A 21,063-nucleotide genomic window follows, 5' to 3' on the forward strand; every position below is an offset into this window, starting at 1 on the left:
TTGAATTTGGTAGATTGTAAGAGATTAAACTATGGTAGAACTGTAGGGATATACATACACCATAAATAAACAGAAGGTTTCTTCTGATCGTCTGGTTGTGTTTTTGCTTGGGTTTGCCTGACTCAATCAAGCCACCCATCACAATACTGTATAACATTCATGTAGTCAGCAAGACAACATCCTTTATCCATACAGAGTTGGTTGATGAAGGATTTTGCTGGATGGGTGAGTTATGTATATCCATGTCAGTGTGTCCATACAAGAGTGTCGTTAATGAGTTGCTGCTTAACTCTCCAGCAATGTCCTCCAAAATGGATGAGTCTCTGTCAAATGAAATCATCAGTGACTGCAAGAAGACTACCATGCAGATTCCTCATAATTAACTTGTACATGATTGTTTTTTTTCTTATTTATGGCTTTGTCAGAAGGACGGAAGCACACTTTCTCAGTCTTCCTCTTCTGCTAGTTCCTTCCAGTTGAATTACTTGATCGTTCTACATTCAACAAGATTTTACAAAAATTCATTCATTTCAATATGTGAAGTTGCAATGTTCATGTCCCTACAGAACTCCTTTTTCATACCAAGTGACATATGGTTGAGTTGATAGTATACTGGAGTGACAGTTGGTGGCTCATATTCCATCAGTGGTATGATAGTACGTCAGTGGCTTGGACACATGACTTACATTACATTATTTTGAAGTGGTGAAAACTGCAGAATGCTAAACCTCTTCAATGAGGTGACAAGTAACTGGAGCAATGGTGAGATGTACAAACCATACCAGTGTGGAAAAATGGATCTACAATATGGTCAATTACTGGCGCTCCATCAGCTATTACAAGGGGGGTTCCAATTGATCTCATCAATGGAACAGCCTATTTGTGAATTTAACATCCAAGTGGTTGAACACTACCTTTAACATAATTCTCCAGAAGATTCAGCATGATAACAGAATGTGTCAAGGCTGGCCCTTTGAAATACAGGTATTACTCTGGACTGCAGAAATGTGAAATAAAGTGTCTTGATCAAAGACAAAGCCAGGAATCAAACTCATGACTTTATGATCATGAGACGAATACTCCTAAGCACTAAGCCATGTACCTAAGGTTGATTACTGCATTAGAAACAAACAGCACTTACTGGTCTGAAAGTTGTACTTTTAAAACCTGATGATATGTATATCCAGTTAGTATCATCCATCTGGACAACTGGAGATAAAAAGTAAGGTCTTTTGTAATATTCACGGAACACTTTCGCTGCTGGCTTGAAACAATTTTCCCTGAAAGAAGAAACATATCTCATGATTGTGATTATGATGTTCATGATGATCATGATGATGGTATTGATAATGGTTTTATATATTATATGCACAGGCATGGCTGTGTGGTTAAGAAGCTTGATTTGCTGATATGTTGTTTTGGGTTCAGTCCCACAGAACAGCACCTTGGACAAGTTTTCTACTATATCTCCAAGTCAACCAATGCCTTGTGAGTGAATTTGGTAGGTGGAAACTATGTGGAAACCCATCGTACATATGTGTGTGTGTGTGTGTGTGTGTGTTTTTGCATTTGTTCCCCCGTATTGGTTTGTTTACATCCATGTAGCTTAATTTGGCAATAGAGGTTGAAAGAATAAGTAGTATGCGACTTAAGAAAAACATAAATATTGGGGTTGGTTAGTTCAACAGAAACCCTTCAAGATGGTGCCTCAGCATGGCCACAGTTCAATGACAGAAACATCATCATCATCATCATCGGTTGGACAATTTACTGAGGACTGGTGAACCAGATGGCTACAGCAGGCTCCAATCTGATTTGGCAGAGTTTCTACAGCTGGATGCCCTTCCTAACGCCAACCACTCTGAGAGTGTAGTGGGTGCTTTTACGTACCACTGGCATGAAGGCCAGTCAGGCGGTACTGGTAACGGTCACGCTCAAAATGGTGTATTTTACATGCCACCTGCACAGGAGCCAGTCCAACGGCACTGGCAATGATCTCGCTCGAAAGTCTTTACACGTGCCACCGGCACAAGTGCCAGGAAGGCGACGCTGGGCACAGGGCCATCACGATTTTGCTTTCCCCAACAGGTCTTCACAAGCCAAGTTTCGTGTGGTCTTTGCAAGCCGAGTTTCAAGAGATAAAAGAATATCTTAACTGGACTTTTTCTTTTTTTTTATAAATGAAGAAATTTACAGGAATTGAACACTGTTTTGGATTACATAACTTTCTTAGCCAGAACTAACAATTCATATTGCTGAAACTGAAGCCTACATATTGCTAGCCTTTAACCATCAATTTTTTAATGAAGAGCCCATTATCAATGACTAGCAGGAAGAAGAAAATATATTTCCGTGTCATAGACTTTCTAAAATAAATTAACAACTAATGAGTCAATGTTGTTCTTTTGCTTCTTGCAACTGACTGAGCAGACCTATGATCAAAGACATTCCATCTATGGCCATCCCATTTCTTTAGGGGTATCTAGAACAACATTATCTAATGTGCCGGTGGCATGTAAAAGCACCCACTACACTCTCTGAGTGGTTGGCATTAGGAAGGGCATCTAACTGTAGAAACTATGTCAGATCAGATTGGAGCCTGGTGTAGCCATCTGGTTTCACCAGTCCTCAGTCAAATCGTCCAACCCATGCTAGCATGGAAAGCGGACGTTAAATGACAATGATGATGATGATGATGATGATGATGGTAGCCTAATGAGTGAGAGTTGCTTGCTATTTCTAACAAGGAGAGTGACCATAAGGATACCCTCATTATGGTTGTTATGCCTATCATCACTACTATCTTTGTCATCACTATCACCAGAACCTCTCCCTTCCTCCTCCTCCTCCTCTAAAAATGTAATGATGACAGCAATACATCTGAAACTTAAATTCTATGATGAACAATAAGCTAAAATTGAAATTAAATTATGAATTAATGTGAAGATTTTTCATTGAAATTGTTGTTGTTCCTGATGTGTAGCCCCCAGGTCAACCCTAATAAAGCAAACCATTGACACTTATGTAGTTTGCTAAACCTCTGGTCATAGTATTCTCAATATATCATGTCTCCACATAGTTATAAATTAAACCATGCAATCTAATATAATGTATAAGATACAGTGTGGCACTCTAAGCATACTGCTTTTTTCCCCACCAGTGATTGTATAATGCATGCATGTTAGGTTGTTAGTGGAAGACCAGCAGTTGCCCCATGCATACCAGTCTTCCCTCCACCAATGTTGTCCAAGGGAAAGGCAAAGACTGATACAGCTTGGCACCAGGGACGTTGCAACTCATTTCTACAGCTGAGAGGACTGGAGCAATGTGAAATAAAGTGTCTTACTCAAGAACACAATGCACAACCCGGAAATCAAACTCACAACCTGACGATTGTAAGCCCAACACACTAACCAATGAGCCATGTGCCTTCTCTTATATATATATATATATATATACACACACACACATATACACACACATACATACATAGAAAAAATAAAAACTGAAGCAAATTGAATGTGAATAAATGAATAAATGAACATGAGAAATTAATTACCAGTGAGCATAATAACCAGTGAGTTCTCCAGAAACAGCTTTTTTCAAGATGGTATGAGGATAAAGATACTGTTTTTTAAAGTTACTCCGAAAGGAACAAGGTTCATAATCAACAAGAATTGGATGATTATGGTAGAGCTGAAATGGAAAAGGAAATTTTCTGTTATTTTTTTTTCAGCTCTTTTAACCATTTTAACATTATGAAGGAAAAAAAGGTACTTTTTTTTGTAAAAATTAAAACCAAGAATTAAAAGAAATGGGGTTAGTCTGCATGGGCAGCAATCATTTTGTAAAGCTTTGCAAATTTTGATATAATCATCATCATGATCATCAGGGTTTTATATCCAAATTTTCTATACTGGTATAGGTTAGACAGATCTGCTCCATTACAGTTGCAACCCATCACTATGTGACATACACAACAAAGAAAACAATCTTTGATATTGTGCAGGGCATGTGTTTTTGGAAATTATTTATCATAGCTGGATGCCCTTCCTACAGTAAACTGGCACTGCATTACAGGGGACTAAACAGTCCTCTCTACTCTCTATACATATACATAATTATATGTATAATTATCATCTGTTGGTATTGATACATCAATATTATTGTTATTATCATTATTGTATAAGGCGGCGAGCTGGCAGAACCGTTATCACGTCGGGGAAAATACTTAGCAGTATTTCACCCATCACTAGTTCTGAGTTCAAGCATAATATTTCACAGTCATCTGAATGCTAAAGGGTTAAGAAAACACAACTAAAAATATAAACAGGAGTTTGCATGTAAAGAATAAGGAATATATAGATATTTAAATATAACCTCATCAAGTAGTTGTATGGAAAGGTTCTGGAATAATGAGCCTTCTTCAATACCGTCTGAAACAATCAATGGTTTCTCAGAGTAAATGTACTTCTCGACAACTTCTTCTGCACTGATGTTTGTCATATGAGCAATTGGTTCAAAGTTTTCACAAATCTGAAATAGAATTTTAAATATATTATGGCAGGTTATTTTAAAGAAAGCAAGAGAAAAGACAGATGCTTTTGATCAGACTCTATGGAGGAGGTGCCTGAGGAATCTACCCCTATGACCTTGGCAGGAATAAGTGGGCAGAGAAAATAGATGGCTGTTCTAAAGAACTTTTAGCGTATCTTTAATAACATAAAAATTACACTTTCAAAAATCAAAAGTTTTCAGATATTCTCATTTTAAAAATCATCTCTAGCTAATCATTGAAAGGACGTTGGTGTTGCCTTGGTGGAGGTTTGTGCTCTCTGAGTACTCGTCATTATTATTATTAGTATTCAGTAGTCTTATTTTTATCACATGCTTTCACTGCACTACCGAGCGTAGCTCTGTGTACCTTGGGTATGTACTGTGGTTTGTTGTGGTGTTCTTATTTTGACTGTATTGAAAGTGTTTTATGTAGGGTGTGTGTGACGTTTAGTAAACTTGTTAACATCTTAAAGATATTATTAGAGCAGTAAATATTTTTTTAAATATACAAGGTGATGGTATTTTGTAATGAGATAAAATCTACAAAAGTAAAATACTAGGAATGATCTGATTGCTGCTGGTGCTTGTTCAAGTTGTTTAGACCCAAGCCAGCCTTGATTGAGCAGGCAATCTAGTCATGACCCTCATATCTTGTTTTCAAACACAGTCTAACTAGGACATCTTTATCCAATTTGTCTTTATTTTTCTCAATTTAATTTTAAACACTTTAAAACCGAACACATCAAAGACCTAAGCTCAGGCAAATTGTTATCAAAAGGATTAAACAGTTGTTATAAAAATGGTTGAAACAGACTGCTTCACCACAATCCAGCTCTGACCAAGCAAACTATTGATCAAATACGTTTCAGTCATGACCATCCTGTCTTAGACAATGTAATTACAACTATATTCTTGAATGTGATCTTTTTCAAGACAGTAAAGCTTGATCTGAGGAAGATTTGGCCCCTATTTTTAACAGGTTGAGAAATCATGTACAAAATTTCACCTTACCGGATTAAGTAGATAATCTAGTAGCAGGTGTCATGATTGAAACTGGAATTATTTCACCAATTTACTAAGAAAAGGAGATTACCAAGGCATTTACTGCAAAAATAATTAAAATTATATTCTGCTTTACTTACACCACAGTCTTCTTCTTTCAAGTCAATTCCATTGTAGTAAGGATTATTAAGCAGACATTCTTTATAAAACATTCGAGTCCAATCCCAAACTGGTAACAGCTGAAACAGATTAAAAAAAGGATAATAAAATGTTTGTTTATTTGTTTGTATGGATGTGTGTAAGAGTTTGTTTGTGCGTGTATATATGTATGTATGCATGTACATACTTATGTATATGAATGAAGGAATGAATCATCATCACTTTAATGTCTCCTTTTCCATATCTGCATGGATCGGACAGACTTCTTTGAGGTTGAGTTTCTATGCCTAGATGCCTTTCCTGTCACTAATGCTCACCTGTTTCTAAGCAAGGTAATATTTCCCAATGACCAGATATATTCTCAAGGAAGATTGAAAATGAATGACAATGCTTATATGATGATGATCATCATCGTTGTTTAACGTCCGCTTTCCATACTAGCATGGGTTGGACGATTTAACTGAGGACTGGTGAAACCAGATAGCTACACCAGGCTCCAATCTGATTTGGCAGAGTTTCTACAGCTGGATGCCCTTCCTTACGCCAACCACTCCGAGAGTGTAGTGGGTGCTTTTACGTGCCACCGGCACGAAGGCCAGTCAGGCATACTGGCAACGGCCACACTCAAAATGGTGTATTTTACGTGCCACCTGCACAGGAGCCATTTCGGCGGCACTGGCAACGATCTCGCTCGAATGTCTTTACACGTGCCATCTGGCACAAGTGCAGGAAGGTGATGCTGGGCACAGGTGCCATTGACGGTTTCGCTTTCGCTTGCCCCAATAGGTCTTCACAAGTCGAGTTTCGTTTCCAATGAAGGAGACGACGTTGGCATGGGTGCCAGTCATTGAATTTAGTTCGATTTCAATTTCACTTGCCTCAACAGGTCTTCGCAAGTGGAGTTTAGTGTCCAATGAAGGAAGGTACGTATAAGTGGGCTGCCTGAGGCCTTCGATTTAGGTCTCACTTGGCTTGCCGGGTCTTCTCACGCACAGCATATTTCCAAAAGTCTCGGTCAGAAGTCATCACCTCGGTGAGGCCCAATGTTCGAAGGTCGTGCCTCACCACTTCATCCCAGGTCTTCCTGGGCCTACCTCTTCCATAGGTTCCCTCAACTGCTAGGGTGTGGCACTTTTTCACACAGCTATCCTCATCCATTCTCGCTACATGACCATACCAGCGCAATCGTCTCTCTTGCACACCACAACTGATGCTTCGTAAGTTCCACTTTTCTTTCAAGGTATTAACACTCTGTCTAGTATGCACACTGATATTACACATCCATCGGAGCATACTGGCTTCATTCCTTGCAATAGTGATACTTATTTGAAACTATTGGGCTATATGAAAACAAGGATACACACACACACATATGAGGTACAGGTATGGCTCTGCAGTAAAGAAGTTTGCTTCCCAAATACATGATTTCAGATTAGGCTGACCAAATCCACTCTTGTGAGTGGATTTGGAAAATGGAAATGAAAAGAAGCGTGTGTGTAAATGAAAGGATGTATGTGTAAAGGCTAAAATCCCCCTTTGGTCATGAATGACCATGGGATTGTACCTAGGAAATTACCTACAGAAGCATAAGTCCAGGCAAGATTGTTTATGGAAGACCAACAGTCGCCCATGCATACCAGCCTCCCCTCTCCATGCCACCAATGGTATCCAAGGGAAATTCAACCATGCTAGGGTACTGCTTCGAAAGATTAACCAAATAAACCACTCCCAATACTATTTTCTTAAAGTTAGGTACTTATTCTATCAGTCTCATATGTTGAACTGCTAAGTTATAGCATAGTGGGGAAGAGACACACAAAACAAACACACATCCATATATGTACACACACACACATGTATGTATGTAGGTACAGGTTTGGCTGTGTGGTAAGAAGTTTGCTTCCCAGCCACATGGTTCCAAGTTGAGCCCTACTGCATGGCACCTTGGGTAAGTGTTTTCAACTATAGTCTCAGGCCAACCAAAGCATTGTGAGTGCAAGTGGTAGTCAGAAATTGAAAGAAGCCCATCATATATATATGTGTGTGTGTGTGAGTGTGTGTGTGTGTGTGTGTGTGTGTGTGTGTGTGTGTGTGTGTGTGTGTGTGTGTGTGTATTTATATATGTAGGAGAAGACAATTGCCCAAGTAGCCACACAGTGGGACTGAACCTGAAACTATGTGGCTGGAAAGCAAACTTCTTACCACACAGTTACACTTATGTGTGTGTGTGTGTGTGTGTGTGTGTGTGTTTAATAATTCCTGAGGTGTACACAGAATAGTGAGCATCCAAACATAAACAGATCTATTCATTCTCAATATCTTCTGGCAGGTTCAGGTGTTGCTAGGTGATAATGAACATAAGGTGTCAACAATATCTTTCAAGTAGCTGGCAATAATGACATATTTTGTTGGCTTTATGGGTAATAACTGAAGCAAACTCACAAACATTTAACCAAACTATTTATTGCTAGACATAAAGATATTTGATGCTGGCTATTTACAATGAACAATATTAATAATTGCTGACTGGGATAGAGAGAAAAACCGCATCATATTTGTAGAAGCTATTTATGGGATATTGTGTGAATGGGTCTGTCGAAGAACCTAGAGTTGTCTGAGCAAATGCCTTGAACCGTTTGAGTGACAAGAGTGAGGATGCATGTCACTCAGTCACCTTCAACACTCTGCAATTAGAAAAGCACCAAGAACATTCAAGAAAACCATTCACACAACACCTTAGTGCTAATTGGTTGATTAATAGACTGATGATGGTGGAGGCGCAATAGCCCAGTGGTTAGGGCAGTGGACTCACGGTCATAGGATCGCAGTTTCGATTCCCAGACCGGGCGTTGTGAGTGTTTATTGAGCGAAAACACCTAAAGCTCCACGAGGCTTCGGCAGGGGATGGTGGTGAACCCTGCTGTACTCTTCCACCACAACTTTCTCTCACTCTTACTTCCTGTTTCTGTTGTGCCTGTAATTCAAAGGGTCAGCCTTGTCACACTGTGTCACGCTGAATATCCCCGAGAACTACGTTGAGGGTGCACGTGTCTGTGGAGTGCTCAGCCACTTGCACGTTAATTTCATGAACAGGCTGTTCCGTTGATCGGATCAACTGGAACCTTCGACGTCGTAAGCGACGGAGTGCCAACACAGACTGATCACGTGAAGCCATGGTGGTTTGCTCATGGTGTCTGACCAAGTATCTAATGATTAGGTTTTGAATCACCACTACACAGGCATAAAAATCAGATTGGAGTTGTTTTTTGTAATCAGGGAACATTTGCGACATTGCTGTTTTGACCTCATTGTGTGCTTCCTCAGTGAAAGCTATTCCAACAGACAGAATGCACAATAAGGTTGAAACGCTGCAGTATCTCAAAGTTCCCTTACACTGGTGGTTCTCAACCATTTGTTTTGTCTATGGACCTCTTTGATTCCTATTTTACTTGGATGGACTGCCATAGCCGTTTGAGGTTTAAAATATCCTATTATATTTTTATAATTAGATATTATTAGAAATTGCATTAAAAAAATATTTGGTGTAATGTAGAAGGATGACCAATTTATTGCATATAAAATTTTAACAACAAAATCTTATATGGACCTCCAATGGCCATATGGATCCTGGTTGAAAACCACTGCTTTAGACAATGTGTGTTCATAACACATGCAATACACTGGTGTCAGGGAACTTTGATATACTGCAGCGTTTCAACCTTATTGTGCATTCAATCTGTTGGAATAACTTTCACTAAGGAAACACACAATGAGGTCAAAGCATAGCAATGTCTCAAAGTTCCCTTACACTGGTGAACAACATGTTAAGAACACACATGTCCTGAAGAGAGGAGAAGCTCTCTTATACAAAAAAACTACAACAGACATTCACATTCGAATCTGTCAGAATGTATTGAGAATGAATAGACATGTGTGTGTGTGTGCCATATTGAAACATATTCTTCAATATGGCAAAAAGCCAATTAATAACTATTTTAAGGCGATCTATGTAAACACATACATACATACACAAATATGCATGCATATACATCAACACAGAAACATATATATACACACAAAATACATAAACATAAGCGATTCACCTGAAAAAAAAAATATAGAAATAAAAAAATGATCAATGGTTATGTAAACATCTGAAATCATACAGAAATATTCCATTTTAAATCATCTATCTGTTTTAGGTTTTATTTACTAATGTGCGTGCGTGTTTATATTAGGTCCAGGAAGATTGAATCAAAATATTGTATCTATACATCAATTACAGCGTATTCGAATTTTCACATGAATATCAATAAAAGACAGAGAATGTCTATGCGTACACACATGAATGTGTGCGTATGTTCGCATATCAAAACAGGCAAACCTTTCCTTTTCAAAGGATTGGAACCAAGTCGAACCTAAGATAATTACGTGCAGGCGAGACTAGATAACACTTTATGCCTCTCTTTAAAGGCTGAATTTCGGAAAATAAAATAGATTTTACTTTTTAAAAATACGTTATTATTTTAATCAAATATATAAATATTGAAATATGATTCCTACCTTGATACTTGTTTGTCGACCGTATGCAAGCAGAACTCTATAGACGGGGTCATAAGAGAAAAGACCATAAGCGAAAATGACAAACATGAAAAACTGTACGATAAAGCGGGCCCATTTCTTACGTTTAGCTTTTTTGATACTATTTAGAAAAGGAGTGGTGGCTTCTTCAATTTGAAGTGGACTGTATCCAGATTTTAAACAAAAATCACGTAATACACAGAATTCTTTCTCCACCAAAGCTAGTTTCTCTTCGATTGACAAAGATTTTTCTTCTGCTGTAGGTGAACATTCACGCTTCTTATCAGCCTTTTCGGCGTGCTTAGCGTTACTTTTATTTCCTCGTTTGGTTGACATTTTGCAAGTGACGAATTGCTTTCCAAACAAACAACAATTATCAATTCTAAAATGCTAATATTTACAAGGGAGGTAACTCTCAATTGGTAAATTCTCCAGAAAAACAAAAATAAATTGAATTTATTTTAGAGAAGTTTTATCGGTAGATTAGAACGATAAATATAATTTCAATTTCTTTTCCAAATATAGTGCTGTGTAGATATATGAAGCGTTCGTGAAAATATAAAGTGCTCAGATGAAATCCAAGGCCTTGTTTCAGAGAAATAGTTGTTTCTCAAATTTGGCACAAGGCCAGCAATTTTAGTGGGTCGGGATAGACGATTACATCGAGCTCGGTACTTGATTGGTACTTCATACAGTTGGAAAAATGTTTATCAATTTTTACGCACTACAGTCTTGAATGAATGACATTCATGTTCCCATACAGAACAGATACAACATAAAGTAATGATTTTTATCATTGGCAGAAGGCTGTAGTTGAGTGGTTCACAACTGGGATCCATAAAAAATTTGTGGCGGGAGAGCAAGCAAAACAGTAAATTTGGGAATCTCATAATCATCATCATCATTTGGCGTCCGTTTTCCAAGCTGGCATGGGTTAGATAGTTTCAATGTAACCGGTAAGCCAGAGAGCTGTACCAGGCTCCAGTCTGATTTTAACTTGATTTCTACATCTGGTTCCTGACGCCAACCACTCCAAGAGTTTAGTGGGTGCCATTTATGTGTCACTGTCAAAGATGCCTTTTATATGTCACGAGCCCTGTCTATGGGTCCATGAAAATATTTTGTATTTGTATTTATTGCAAGAAACAACTAAGTTTCTTCATTCCACGTTTTACATAGTTCAACATGTTTCCTGTCACTGAAAGATGTTCTCTCAGAGAGTTCTATAGCAAACCTACACAAATGAATGAATGAATGAAAAACAAAATAGGAATTTTGAAAGAAGTGACTATAAAACTAGTTTTTAAGCATCGGATTTCTGTGAGGGTCCACTGCTGTAGATTCTATTATACATTAGTTCTTGATTTGTATTCATTTTATCAACCACTGTAGTTCAAAATAGAAGTCAACCTCAGCAGAATTACAATTCAGAACATGAAGGAAAGCAACTGGATATGGCAAGGTATTTCAAATGATGCTTTACTAGTTTTCTTACCTACCTACCAGCTTTGGGTTATCCTCATGAAGGTTAAACCAGCACAGGTTTTCAAAAATTTTTAGAATGCCTTGAAAAATTAATATAATAGAATGGTGAAATGCTTTATTTTCAACCAGATATCAATACTAGGACAATTTTTTTTCAGCTCTAAACTATTTGGAAGATATAAATAATATTTGTGTTGAAAATGTCACATCCATTTTTTTCAGGCACATTACACTAGGGAAATGATAAGTGTGACCACAAATATTGTTGTCTAGCAAACTCATTAACATTTTTTGAAATTTCAAGGTGAATGTGAACAAATACCAAAAAGGCTTTTTCATGCTGCTCTGGAGAATTTCAGAGAAATTAACAGTCAATATTTTCAGGTGAAAAAATTTATGTGACGTCATGTACATCACACATTTTGTATCTTCTTCAAAGTATTCACTATATATTCCAGGTGAAAAAAAAAATTTGTATAATACTTGCCTGGGTAGTCAAACTTTACTGTGAAAAAGGAATAAATACAATTCTTCCAAAAGTTCAATATTTATAGCTAAGATATTTCATATTTTGTATCTCTAACTGTAATATATGTTACACAAGAATGGACCTCTTTATACATCATGACATAATATAATATATTGTAATAAAATAACTGTAACATCAATGTTATAATTTCTTCCTCTTATGGGAAGTTTTTTTTATTCAAAAGAATATGTGGAAAAGAAATAATTATGTGTATGGTATGAAAACTTACAAGATTCTTACACAGACACAAGGGCTCAAATACTGGAGCTAAAATTCAGTTGATTAAATTGACTAGTACTCTTGATTTCTAACACCGGCCATACAGAATGGAACAGTTACAACCAATTAAATGAAACTCAGTTCCTGAGTGATAGTTTATTTTATTAACCCAAGTACTTGAGCAGTAATTCATTTTATCAATATCAGAAAGATGAAAAGCAGAGTTGACTTCAACTGGATTTCAACCCAGAACATATATAGGAATAACTAAACATTGTAAGGTATTTTGCCCCATGTGTTAATCATTTTGCCAACCCACTCCCCTTTTAATAATTATTATTTCTTTTATGGTGAAGGTGCATGGCTCAGTGGTTAGAGTGTCGGGCTCACAATCATGAGGTAGTGAGTTCAATTCCCAGACCAGGCTGTGTGTTGTGTTTTTGACCAAGACACATTATTTTACATTGCTCCAGTTCACTCAGCTGTAGAAATGAATTGCAATGTCACTGGTGCCAAGCTGTATCAGCCTTTGCCTTTCCCTTGGGTAACTGCTGGTCTTCCACAAACAACTTTGCCTGGACTTGTACCTCAAAGGGGAACTTTCTAGATGCAATCCCATAATCATTCATGACCAAAGGGGTTCTTTACCCTTTTACTTCTTTCTTAACCACAAAAACTTAAACTTACTGTACAAAATTTATCAGAATAATATGAAAATATTGTATTGATTAGCATTTAAATAACAAGAATTTAATTGTAAAATGTTTAAATTATTTCAATAAAATATTCTTTCAGTATTTTATATTTTATTTTAATGAAATTATAGGCTTTCTTGTCACATCTCATTTTCAGAGGTTGTTCTTACAGTTTCCAAAGAGAGATGTTTCCAAGTTAACATCCATGTTTGTTTCTCGGGTATATACGTTCAGAAGTCCGTTGTAACATTTGGTCTTTATCTCACACCATTTCATGAAAAATGTTTTAATTTTTATCAGGTTATAGATTTTATGATCATTGAACTCTTTTTCCAAAATAAAGAATGATTTTAATAGGAATTACAGAGGCCTTGCTTTACAAATTCTACACTCAGTCTTCATATGTATGTATGACATTATTCAGTTTATTTCAAGATTTCTTGCCAATAGAGAAAGAACTGGTTCCTAACCTAGATCCAAGTCTCCTTCATTGAAATTTCAACTTCAACAACAGGGTATTTTTGTTTGTATGTATATATGTATGAGTGTGCAATTTATAGGAAAGATCCAGGGGAATAATGACAAGGTAGCTAAATATCGCTTAAGTGTCTTCGGAAACAACGATCACACTTGTGAGTCGTATTTAGGAGAAAATAAGAAAAACTGAAAAAGGAGACAAACACTTAGGATGTTATTAAAACATTTATATCTTCATATCTTCTACATATATTTCGATGGATGCATTCAAAATACGTCCAACAGGAAGAATTATGGTCAGCTATGCATCAATCTCATCAGGAAAGATATAAACAACAACACTCATCAAATAGACATTTTTACAGATATAGGAAACCCTAGAAAATGTGACATATTTATATGCATATGCATGCACATGTACACACACTCATATATGCAACATGCATACATAAACATATATATACATACACACACACATACAAATATATATACATACACATACATATACATATAAGCCCGTCGTATATATATATATATATATATATATATATATATATATATATACTAGCAGTATAACCCGATCTTGTCCCGGTGTGACTTATTACGCCTTCTACGATAAGTCTTGCTAGGTGAAAATCAACTAAAAAAGAAAGCCTTACAACGGAAAAACCCTTATGATGTAAATATGTTCATAATTCAAAAGACGATGAAATTAATAGGGAAAGTCTGAAGGCGTAACATTATTAAGCGTACGTAAATTTCATCCGTCTAATTGGCTGTAGAAATGCTTGTGTAAAACAACTTTTTGCGCTGCCCTGATTATATATATAGCAGGGTAATCCCTTTTAGTAGGAGGTAGGATGGCAATTTCTGATGAAGCAATTGCTGGCGATCTGTTGCTACACAGTTTTGCAAGAATTCTATCAGATTAGGCAGAAGATGTTGATGCACCATTTTGCATTATGTTCAAAGTAGCTTCTGGAATGTGGTGAATTGCTGCAGTCTGTTGCTGTCATTTTAAACTGGTTGCTGTCTTTCCCTAGCAAACTCTCTTCTTTGGAGGCATAATCTATGTATATATTAAACAGAACAACAAAAGTTATAATAGATGGCAGGGTCGGTACTTTTCACATATCTGTAATTTTTCAGATTAACACCCGCACGATTACCCAACCCTAACCCTAAAACCCTAAACCTAACCGTATAACACTAACCCTATTCCTAACCCTAAACCCTAACCCTAAAACCCGAACCCTAACACCCTAGTGAAAATCGTGGTATATTTACCAAACATTGACGAACATGAGTTATATTGTAGTGAATGTTTTGTGAGAGAGAAGAGGAAGAGAGGGGGGGGGAATAGAGATGGTAGCAATGAAGAGAGAGAAAGAAAGAACGGAAGACAGTTATAAAATAGCAATGCGTGCACGTGTTTATATAAGAAACACAGAAACTAAATCTTATATCTATAATGTTGAATTGTGTATGTGTTTATGTGTATGTTGTTGTCACAGATCACGTATGTGTGGTCGTGTGTGTTTTTACGTTTCTATGTTATGAAAAATATGTTAGAGGTAGAGGAAAGGTATTATATTAGGGAGAGGAAGAAGAAGTAAGAGTGTAAAATGTAACCAAGTTAATCTATGACTTTGTATGTATCACTTTCTCTCTCTCTCCCTCTCCCTCTTTTACTCTTACTCCCTATAACAACGCCGGTACAGGGAGAAGGGAAGGAATATAAATGTTGCTAGAAACGACAGCCAAATCTCCCTTAAATCACACAAAGTAAACGCAATTTTAAAAATCTAATTACTGCACTGGAAAGATCAGATCGAGAAAATTCCATTGATGTAAACATTTTTACGAAAAAGTGGAAAATGTGGATTTCTATAAACTTTCAAAAAGGCTTCACACAAACACACAATTTCAGATTTATATATTAAGATATGTATGTGTGTCTGTGTTTGTCCCCCCACCATCGCTTGACAACCGATGCTGGTGTGTTTACGTCCCCATAACTTAGCGGTTCGGCAAAAAGAGACCGATAGAATAAGTACTAGGCTTACAAAGAATGAGTACTGGGGTCGATTTTCTTGACTAAAAGGCGGTGCTCAAGCATGGCCACAGTCAAATGACTGAGACAAGTAAAAGAGTAGAGTAAAAGAGAGTATATATCCATATTTATATTTTTACTAAATATGTAGGTATGCAGACATATACACTCTCACACATATATACATGCACATACACTCATACATATACTCATAGCACATATATAAATACATGTGTATACGTTAATAGACATTTATGACCATCTACTTATACGCATAAACACATGTTCACACACACGCACAAGAGCATACATATCCCAAAACATATATAGATGCAAACACATACTTACATACACAGATACACATTTACTTAAGTACATATACACATTTATATCCGGAAATATATTACATAGGATGAAAGGAAAAGAAAAAGTATAGAAAGATAGGGAGGGGGAAAGAGAAAACAAGGTAAAAAGGAGAGAGAGGGAGGAGAGAGTAATAGGCAAAATTATATAGATAAAGGTAGGAAGAGAAAAAAGAAGAGAAGAATAAAGTTATGGGAAGTAAGATAGAAGAATAAAGAAAAGAATTTGCAGAAAATTATTATTAAGTAATGGGTTGATACTATTTGAAAAACTGAAGAAATGTTTTTTCCAGTGTATACACTTGTAAACTTTCTTGGTAAACCTGTTTACCAGGTTATGTTTAGAAAAGAGAATAAAAAATTGCTTTTTCCTACATAGAAAATAAAAAGATTTCCCTTTATCATAGGGAAAAGATATAGATAAAATTTTCCATTCCAAAGAAGGTGCCAGATTAGTTTACTAAGTCCAGTGGAGTTAAGCTTTTGATTGTATTTGAAGGTAGAAAAATGGTTAGCCAGTCTGGATTTCAAAAACGTAGGGGATACACCTATATAAAAAAATTCCTTGCTACCAGAGGTAACACTGCATTGGTATATGGTATTTTTAATTTGGCAGTTTCCATTTAGGACACAGGTTTTATTAGGGCCACAACTGCAAATGCTGGTTACATTGATGTTATCATTTAAGGAGAGATTATCGTTAATATTATTGTTAGTGTTAATAAGGTTACTAGAATTATTAGGAGAGAAATTGTAACATTTTAGGATATGACTGTTATGTGAAGTTATAATTTGTGAGACGTTGTTTGTGTTAGACAAACCTACTCTGATACAGTGTATGTTGAAAACCGAGTGGTACCTTGAATAAATCGGAAAGTTTCTTTCTATAGCTTGACGAAATAAGAGGGGAAGGTTACTTTTTACTTGTTTACTGTACGAAATAATCAACCAAATATTTTTATTAGGGTTGTGTGATTGTTTGCGAGATTTATTATTTAAAAACTTAGTGTTATTATTGTAGCTTAAAAAGGAAGAGGAAGCATGGTTACTTCCCTTTGACTGTTTATTTTTAGGATTACGAGGGTAAGGAGAATGGTTACTTTGATGAAATTGGGTATTGTTTAGAATATTGACAATAGAAAGAGCAAGATAAGTTCTCTTGTTGTTATTGTGTCTATTACTCTTATTAATGTTATTACTACTGTATGTAATGTATGTATATGAGTGCGTGCTTGCCCGTGTGTGCATGCATGTATGTGTGTATGTGTGTGTGTGTGTGTGTGTGTGTGTGTGTGTGAGCGCGTTCTCTTTCTCTTTTTAATTTAACGTAAATTCTGACCAGCCACCTGCTTGGTAACAAAGTCTTGGAGGAAAGCATCTTGTTTAGTTCATCATCCTTTAAATCTTAAGAAGGTCTCACAGGTTTTATAGTCTCAGATATCATGATCATTTGTAGTGTATGATTTGAGGATTTGCATCCTCTCTCCAAGAACCCAAGTTCAGCCATATTTTGCTCCAGATGAGTCGCTATATATCCTGTTACTCTAATAATGATAAGGATAATTCTCAAAGTGTATCTTGGGTAGTGGATTTTCAAACTCTTCATCAATGGTCAATGGATGTCCTCTTTCTTTTGTATTTTCCAAACCATATTGGTGCTCAGAGGGTAGCTGACTTCCACAACAGAACATATCTTTTCCTTGTGGTCCCACACAGCAATATTTGGCTGGTTATGTTTCAACTTGGTGACTGTTATAATTTTTAAGTCTTACAAATATTCTTGTGACCAATCGGTTTCAATATAGCCAACTTTATCTGTAGTACATTCAATGATGATGATGATAACAATGATATGTATGTGTGTGTGTGTATACATGTGTGATTGGTTATGGTTCTTAGTCAAAAAACAAAATGCACTTGACTATGAATATGGAGAACTAGTACAAGAGAATTTATTGACTATCATACTAACAAACAATAACCATGAATTAGAGTTTCATCCGATGATCATATCATAGATGGAAGCTCAACTCTGCCCCTTCCAACAAAAATTGAGTTGTATGGAAATCCTGTGTACAAAGCCTATTGGTGACAGGAGAAACTTATTATTTTATGGCAACATGTTGTCATTATTATGAGTTTAGAGACAATCGACTGAGAGTCAAAAAGTTATTTCCTTTGATCAAGAAAAAGTCAGTTTAAAAATCCAGGTCAGAAGTAATGCAACATTATAAGTATAGAAAGAAAAAAAGATAGAGAGACAGTGAGAGATAAATAAATAAACAAATACTGAATAAAAGTACAAAAATATTCTAATGAAAGGCTGAATGGAAAGTCAACTATGAGAAGCAATCATGGGGAGAGGAAACAATGATGTCATTTCCCAAAGGCAGCTTGGGCAAGTATTTTTATTGCGTAAATAAGGTGTAAATGTTTCCAGCTTGGTATTTAGGTACATTATGTGTGTGAGGCAAACCCAACTACCTGTCTCTTCTCCACTGAACATAATCTGCATTGAAAGAACAGAAGTGAATTCTGAATGCAAAAACTTGTAGGAATGTAAATTTTAAAAAATTAACATTTTCCTAAGGAGGAAAAAAATTATAATTATTGCTAATAGTACAGGGCAGTAACTCAGGGCTAAGAAGAAAAGAGTTATAGCCCTGACGAAAGAAAAGATAAAGGACCCAGTTAAAAATGAGAAAAGCTGAAAAGAGAGGTAGAGAGTTGCAATAAAGGACAAGAAGGAAGTTAGACAGACAAACCAACAAAGGGAAGGAAGGAGAGGGAAAGAAATGAAGTAAGAAAAGAAATGAAGTAAGAAAAGAAATGAAGTAAGAAAAGAAATGAAGTAAGAAAAGAAAGAAGGTAAAAATGAAGGGCAAAAGGGAATAAGCAAGAGAGAGGAGGATAAAAGGGGAAAGGAAGGGGCAAAGAAAAGATAGTTTGAAAGAATGCATGTAGTACGAGCCATGAGAAGCAACAGGGAAGGAAGGACCATTGTTGTTAACTCACCTATTGCAGCTTGGACCAATGTTTGATGATAAACATTTGCTCATCCAAACAAAATGTAAAAGTTACAAATTTGGCATTTAGGTATGAGCGAGTTCTTAAGTATCTGCCTCTTCTGAAGGCTGTTTTAAAATAAAAACATGAAATAAAGTTTGAAGCTTGTTCATTATTTATGGCATGGCTTCTACAAATCAAGCAAAGCTAAGATAGATTCTTATACACTACCAGTTATTACTGGTGATAATTTTTAATACACTGATTTCTTTTACTTGTGTCATGCTCATTCATATAAACTGTTCAGTGGTTTTAAATGTGCAAAAGCTCCAATGTGTTATTAATACAAAGGTGAATTCCAGTCTTTGGTGTACACCTGACATCTTTTCGTGGCATGGCAAGATGGATTTCAATCTCTTGGTGTGCCAGCATAGAAAAGTTTGTCTACTTTATTGTAAAGTGATCTTTGATTCCATTTATTTCAATTTATGATTTCTTTAATGTAATTTAATAGACATCTCTCAAAATAAACTACTGTCTAGTCTGATCTTTATTAGTTGACAAATCATTAAAAGAACCAAACTTTCATTTTTTTTTTTTCTTCAGTTTAACCTTGCTTCCTAAAATCTTAGACATCTCAGCACCATTGTAACTAAGAATAGATAAGCTTGGTTTTCAGATGAATAATTGACTCTTTCACCAGTTATGAAAATTGATGAATGTTTGGGAATATCAACTTGTGGAATCAAGTACTTTAAAACCCGAGTATCTAACAATAGCAACTCTTTATCCAAACTTCAAGTGGATGCCATCCACTTCCAGTATCTACCTACTCTGTTAAAGACACATGAGTTTTACATCCAATAGCCTTTAGGCACAAAAAAAAAAAAACAGTAAGTAGGCATAACTACAGAGTGGTACTCCCACCCCAATTTTGTTAGTTCATAACTTCCATAAAAATGCAGTTTTTAATGAAGTTTTACAGATACATTTTCTTGTGTGTATATCATGATTATGCTGGTATAACAGAGATTTTTTTTTTCTGATCAATCTTCCTCACTGACTTTGTTACTACCAATTTTGATAACTTAAGTATTACAGTTCTATATTTAAGAGATGAGGAATTATGTACATTATTTACATTATTTACATTTGACGGGATATTTGTCCTCATCTTGTTTGTTGTTAACACAACGTTTCGACTGATATACCCTCCAGCCTTCATCGGGTGTCTTGGGGAAATTTCGAACCTGGGTTCTCATTCCTAAGGTATTTTTTGATGTTATTATTATTATTACTATTCAGGTCACTGCCTGGAATCGAACTCGGAATCTTGGGGTTAGTAGCCCGTGCTCTTAACCACTATGCCATATGGCGCAGTGGTTAAGAGCGCGGGCTACTAACCCCAAGATTCCAAGTTCGATTCCAGGCAGTGACCTGAATAATAATAATGATAATAATAATAATAATAATGATGTTGATAATAATGATAATGATAATAATAATAATAACAACATCGAAAAATACTTTAGGAATGAAAACCCAGGTTCGAAATTTCCCAAAGACACCTGATGAAGGCCGGAGGGTATATCAGCCAAAACATTGTGTTAACAACAAACAAGATGAGGACAAATATCTGTCAAATGTAAATAATTTAAATAATGTAAATAATGAACTTAAGTATTGTCACTTTTGTTTTTTCTAATTTATATGTTTGAAACATTAACATTATGAAATCTACACTCTCAAAAGTGCATTTCTGTACAATTCTATTTAAAAAAGATCCCCTTTTAAAGAGAGTTATGTGAAGTCAATGCCAGGAGGTGGGGGATCATCTGAAATTTCTTAAGAATTTAAAAAATTAATGTTACTAACATAACTGTGCTCTATGCCATTGGAAGCATATATCTACAAAATTTCATTCTGTGATAAACATTT

General features: G+C 36.0%; 1 protein-coding gene across 1 annotated transcript in view; it reads right to left on the reverse strand.

Annotated features, from left to right (window-relative positions):
* Positions 1 to 10,698, reverse strand: part of LOC106868729 (uncharacterized) — a 16,151-nt gene extending 5,453 nt beyond the window's left edge. Inside the window, exons 1-5 of the mRNA XM_014914126.3 lie at positions 10,282 to 10,698; positions 5,700 to 5,798; positions 4,381 to 4,536; positions 3,560 to 3,696; positions 1,142 to 1,280 (exon numbers count right to left, since the gene is read on the reverse strand). Coding sequence (XP_014769612.1) covers positions 1,142 to 1,280; positions 3,560 to 3,696; positions 4,381 to 4,536; positions 5,700 to 5,798; positions 10,282 to 10,635 — 885 coding nt within the window. The 5' untranslated portion in view covers positions 10,636 to 10,698. The remainder of the gene's footprint in view (positions 1 to 1,141; positions 1,281 to 3,559; positions 3,697 to 4,380; positions 4,537 to 5,699; positions 5,799 to 10,281) is intronic.
* Positions 10,699 to 21,063: the final 10,365 nt, after the last annotated feature.

The sequence above is a fragment of the Octopus bimaculoides genome, chromosome 1 (assembly GCF_046866305.1).
Source record: "Octopus bimaculoides isolate indiv1 chromosome 1, ASM4686630v1, whole genome shotgun sequence".
NCBI lineage: Eukaryota > Metazoa > Mollusca > Cephalopoda > Octopoda > Octopodidae > Octopus > Octopus bimaculoides.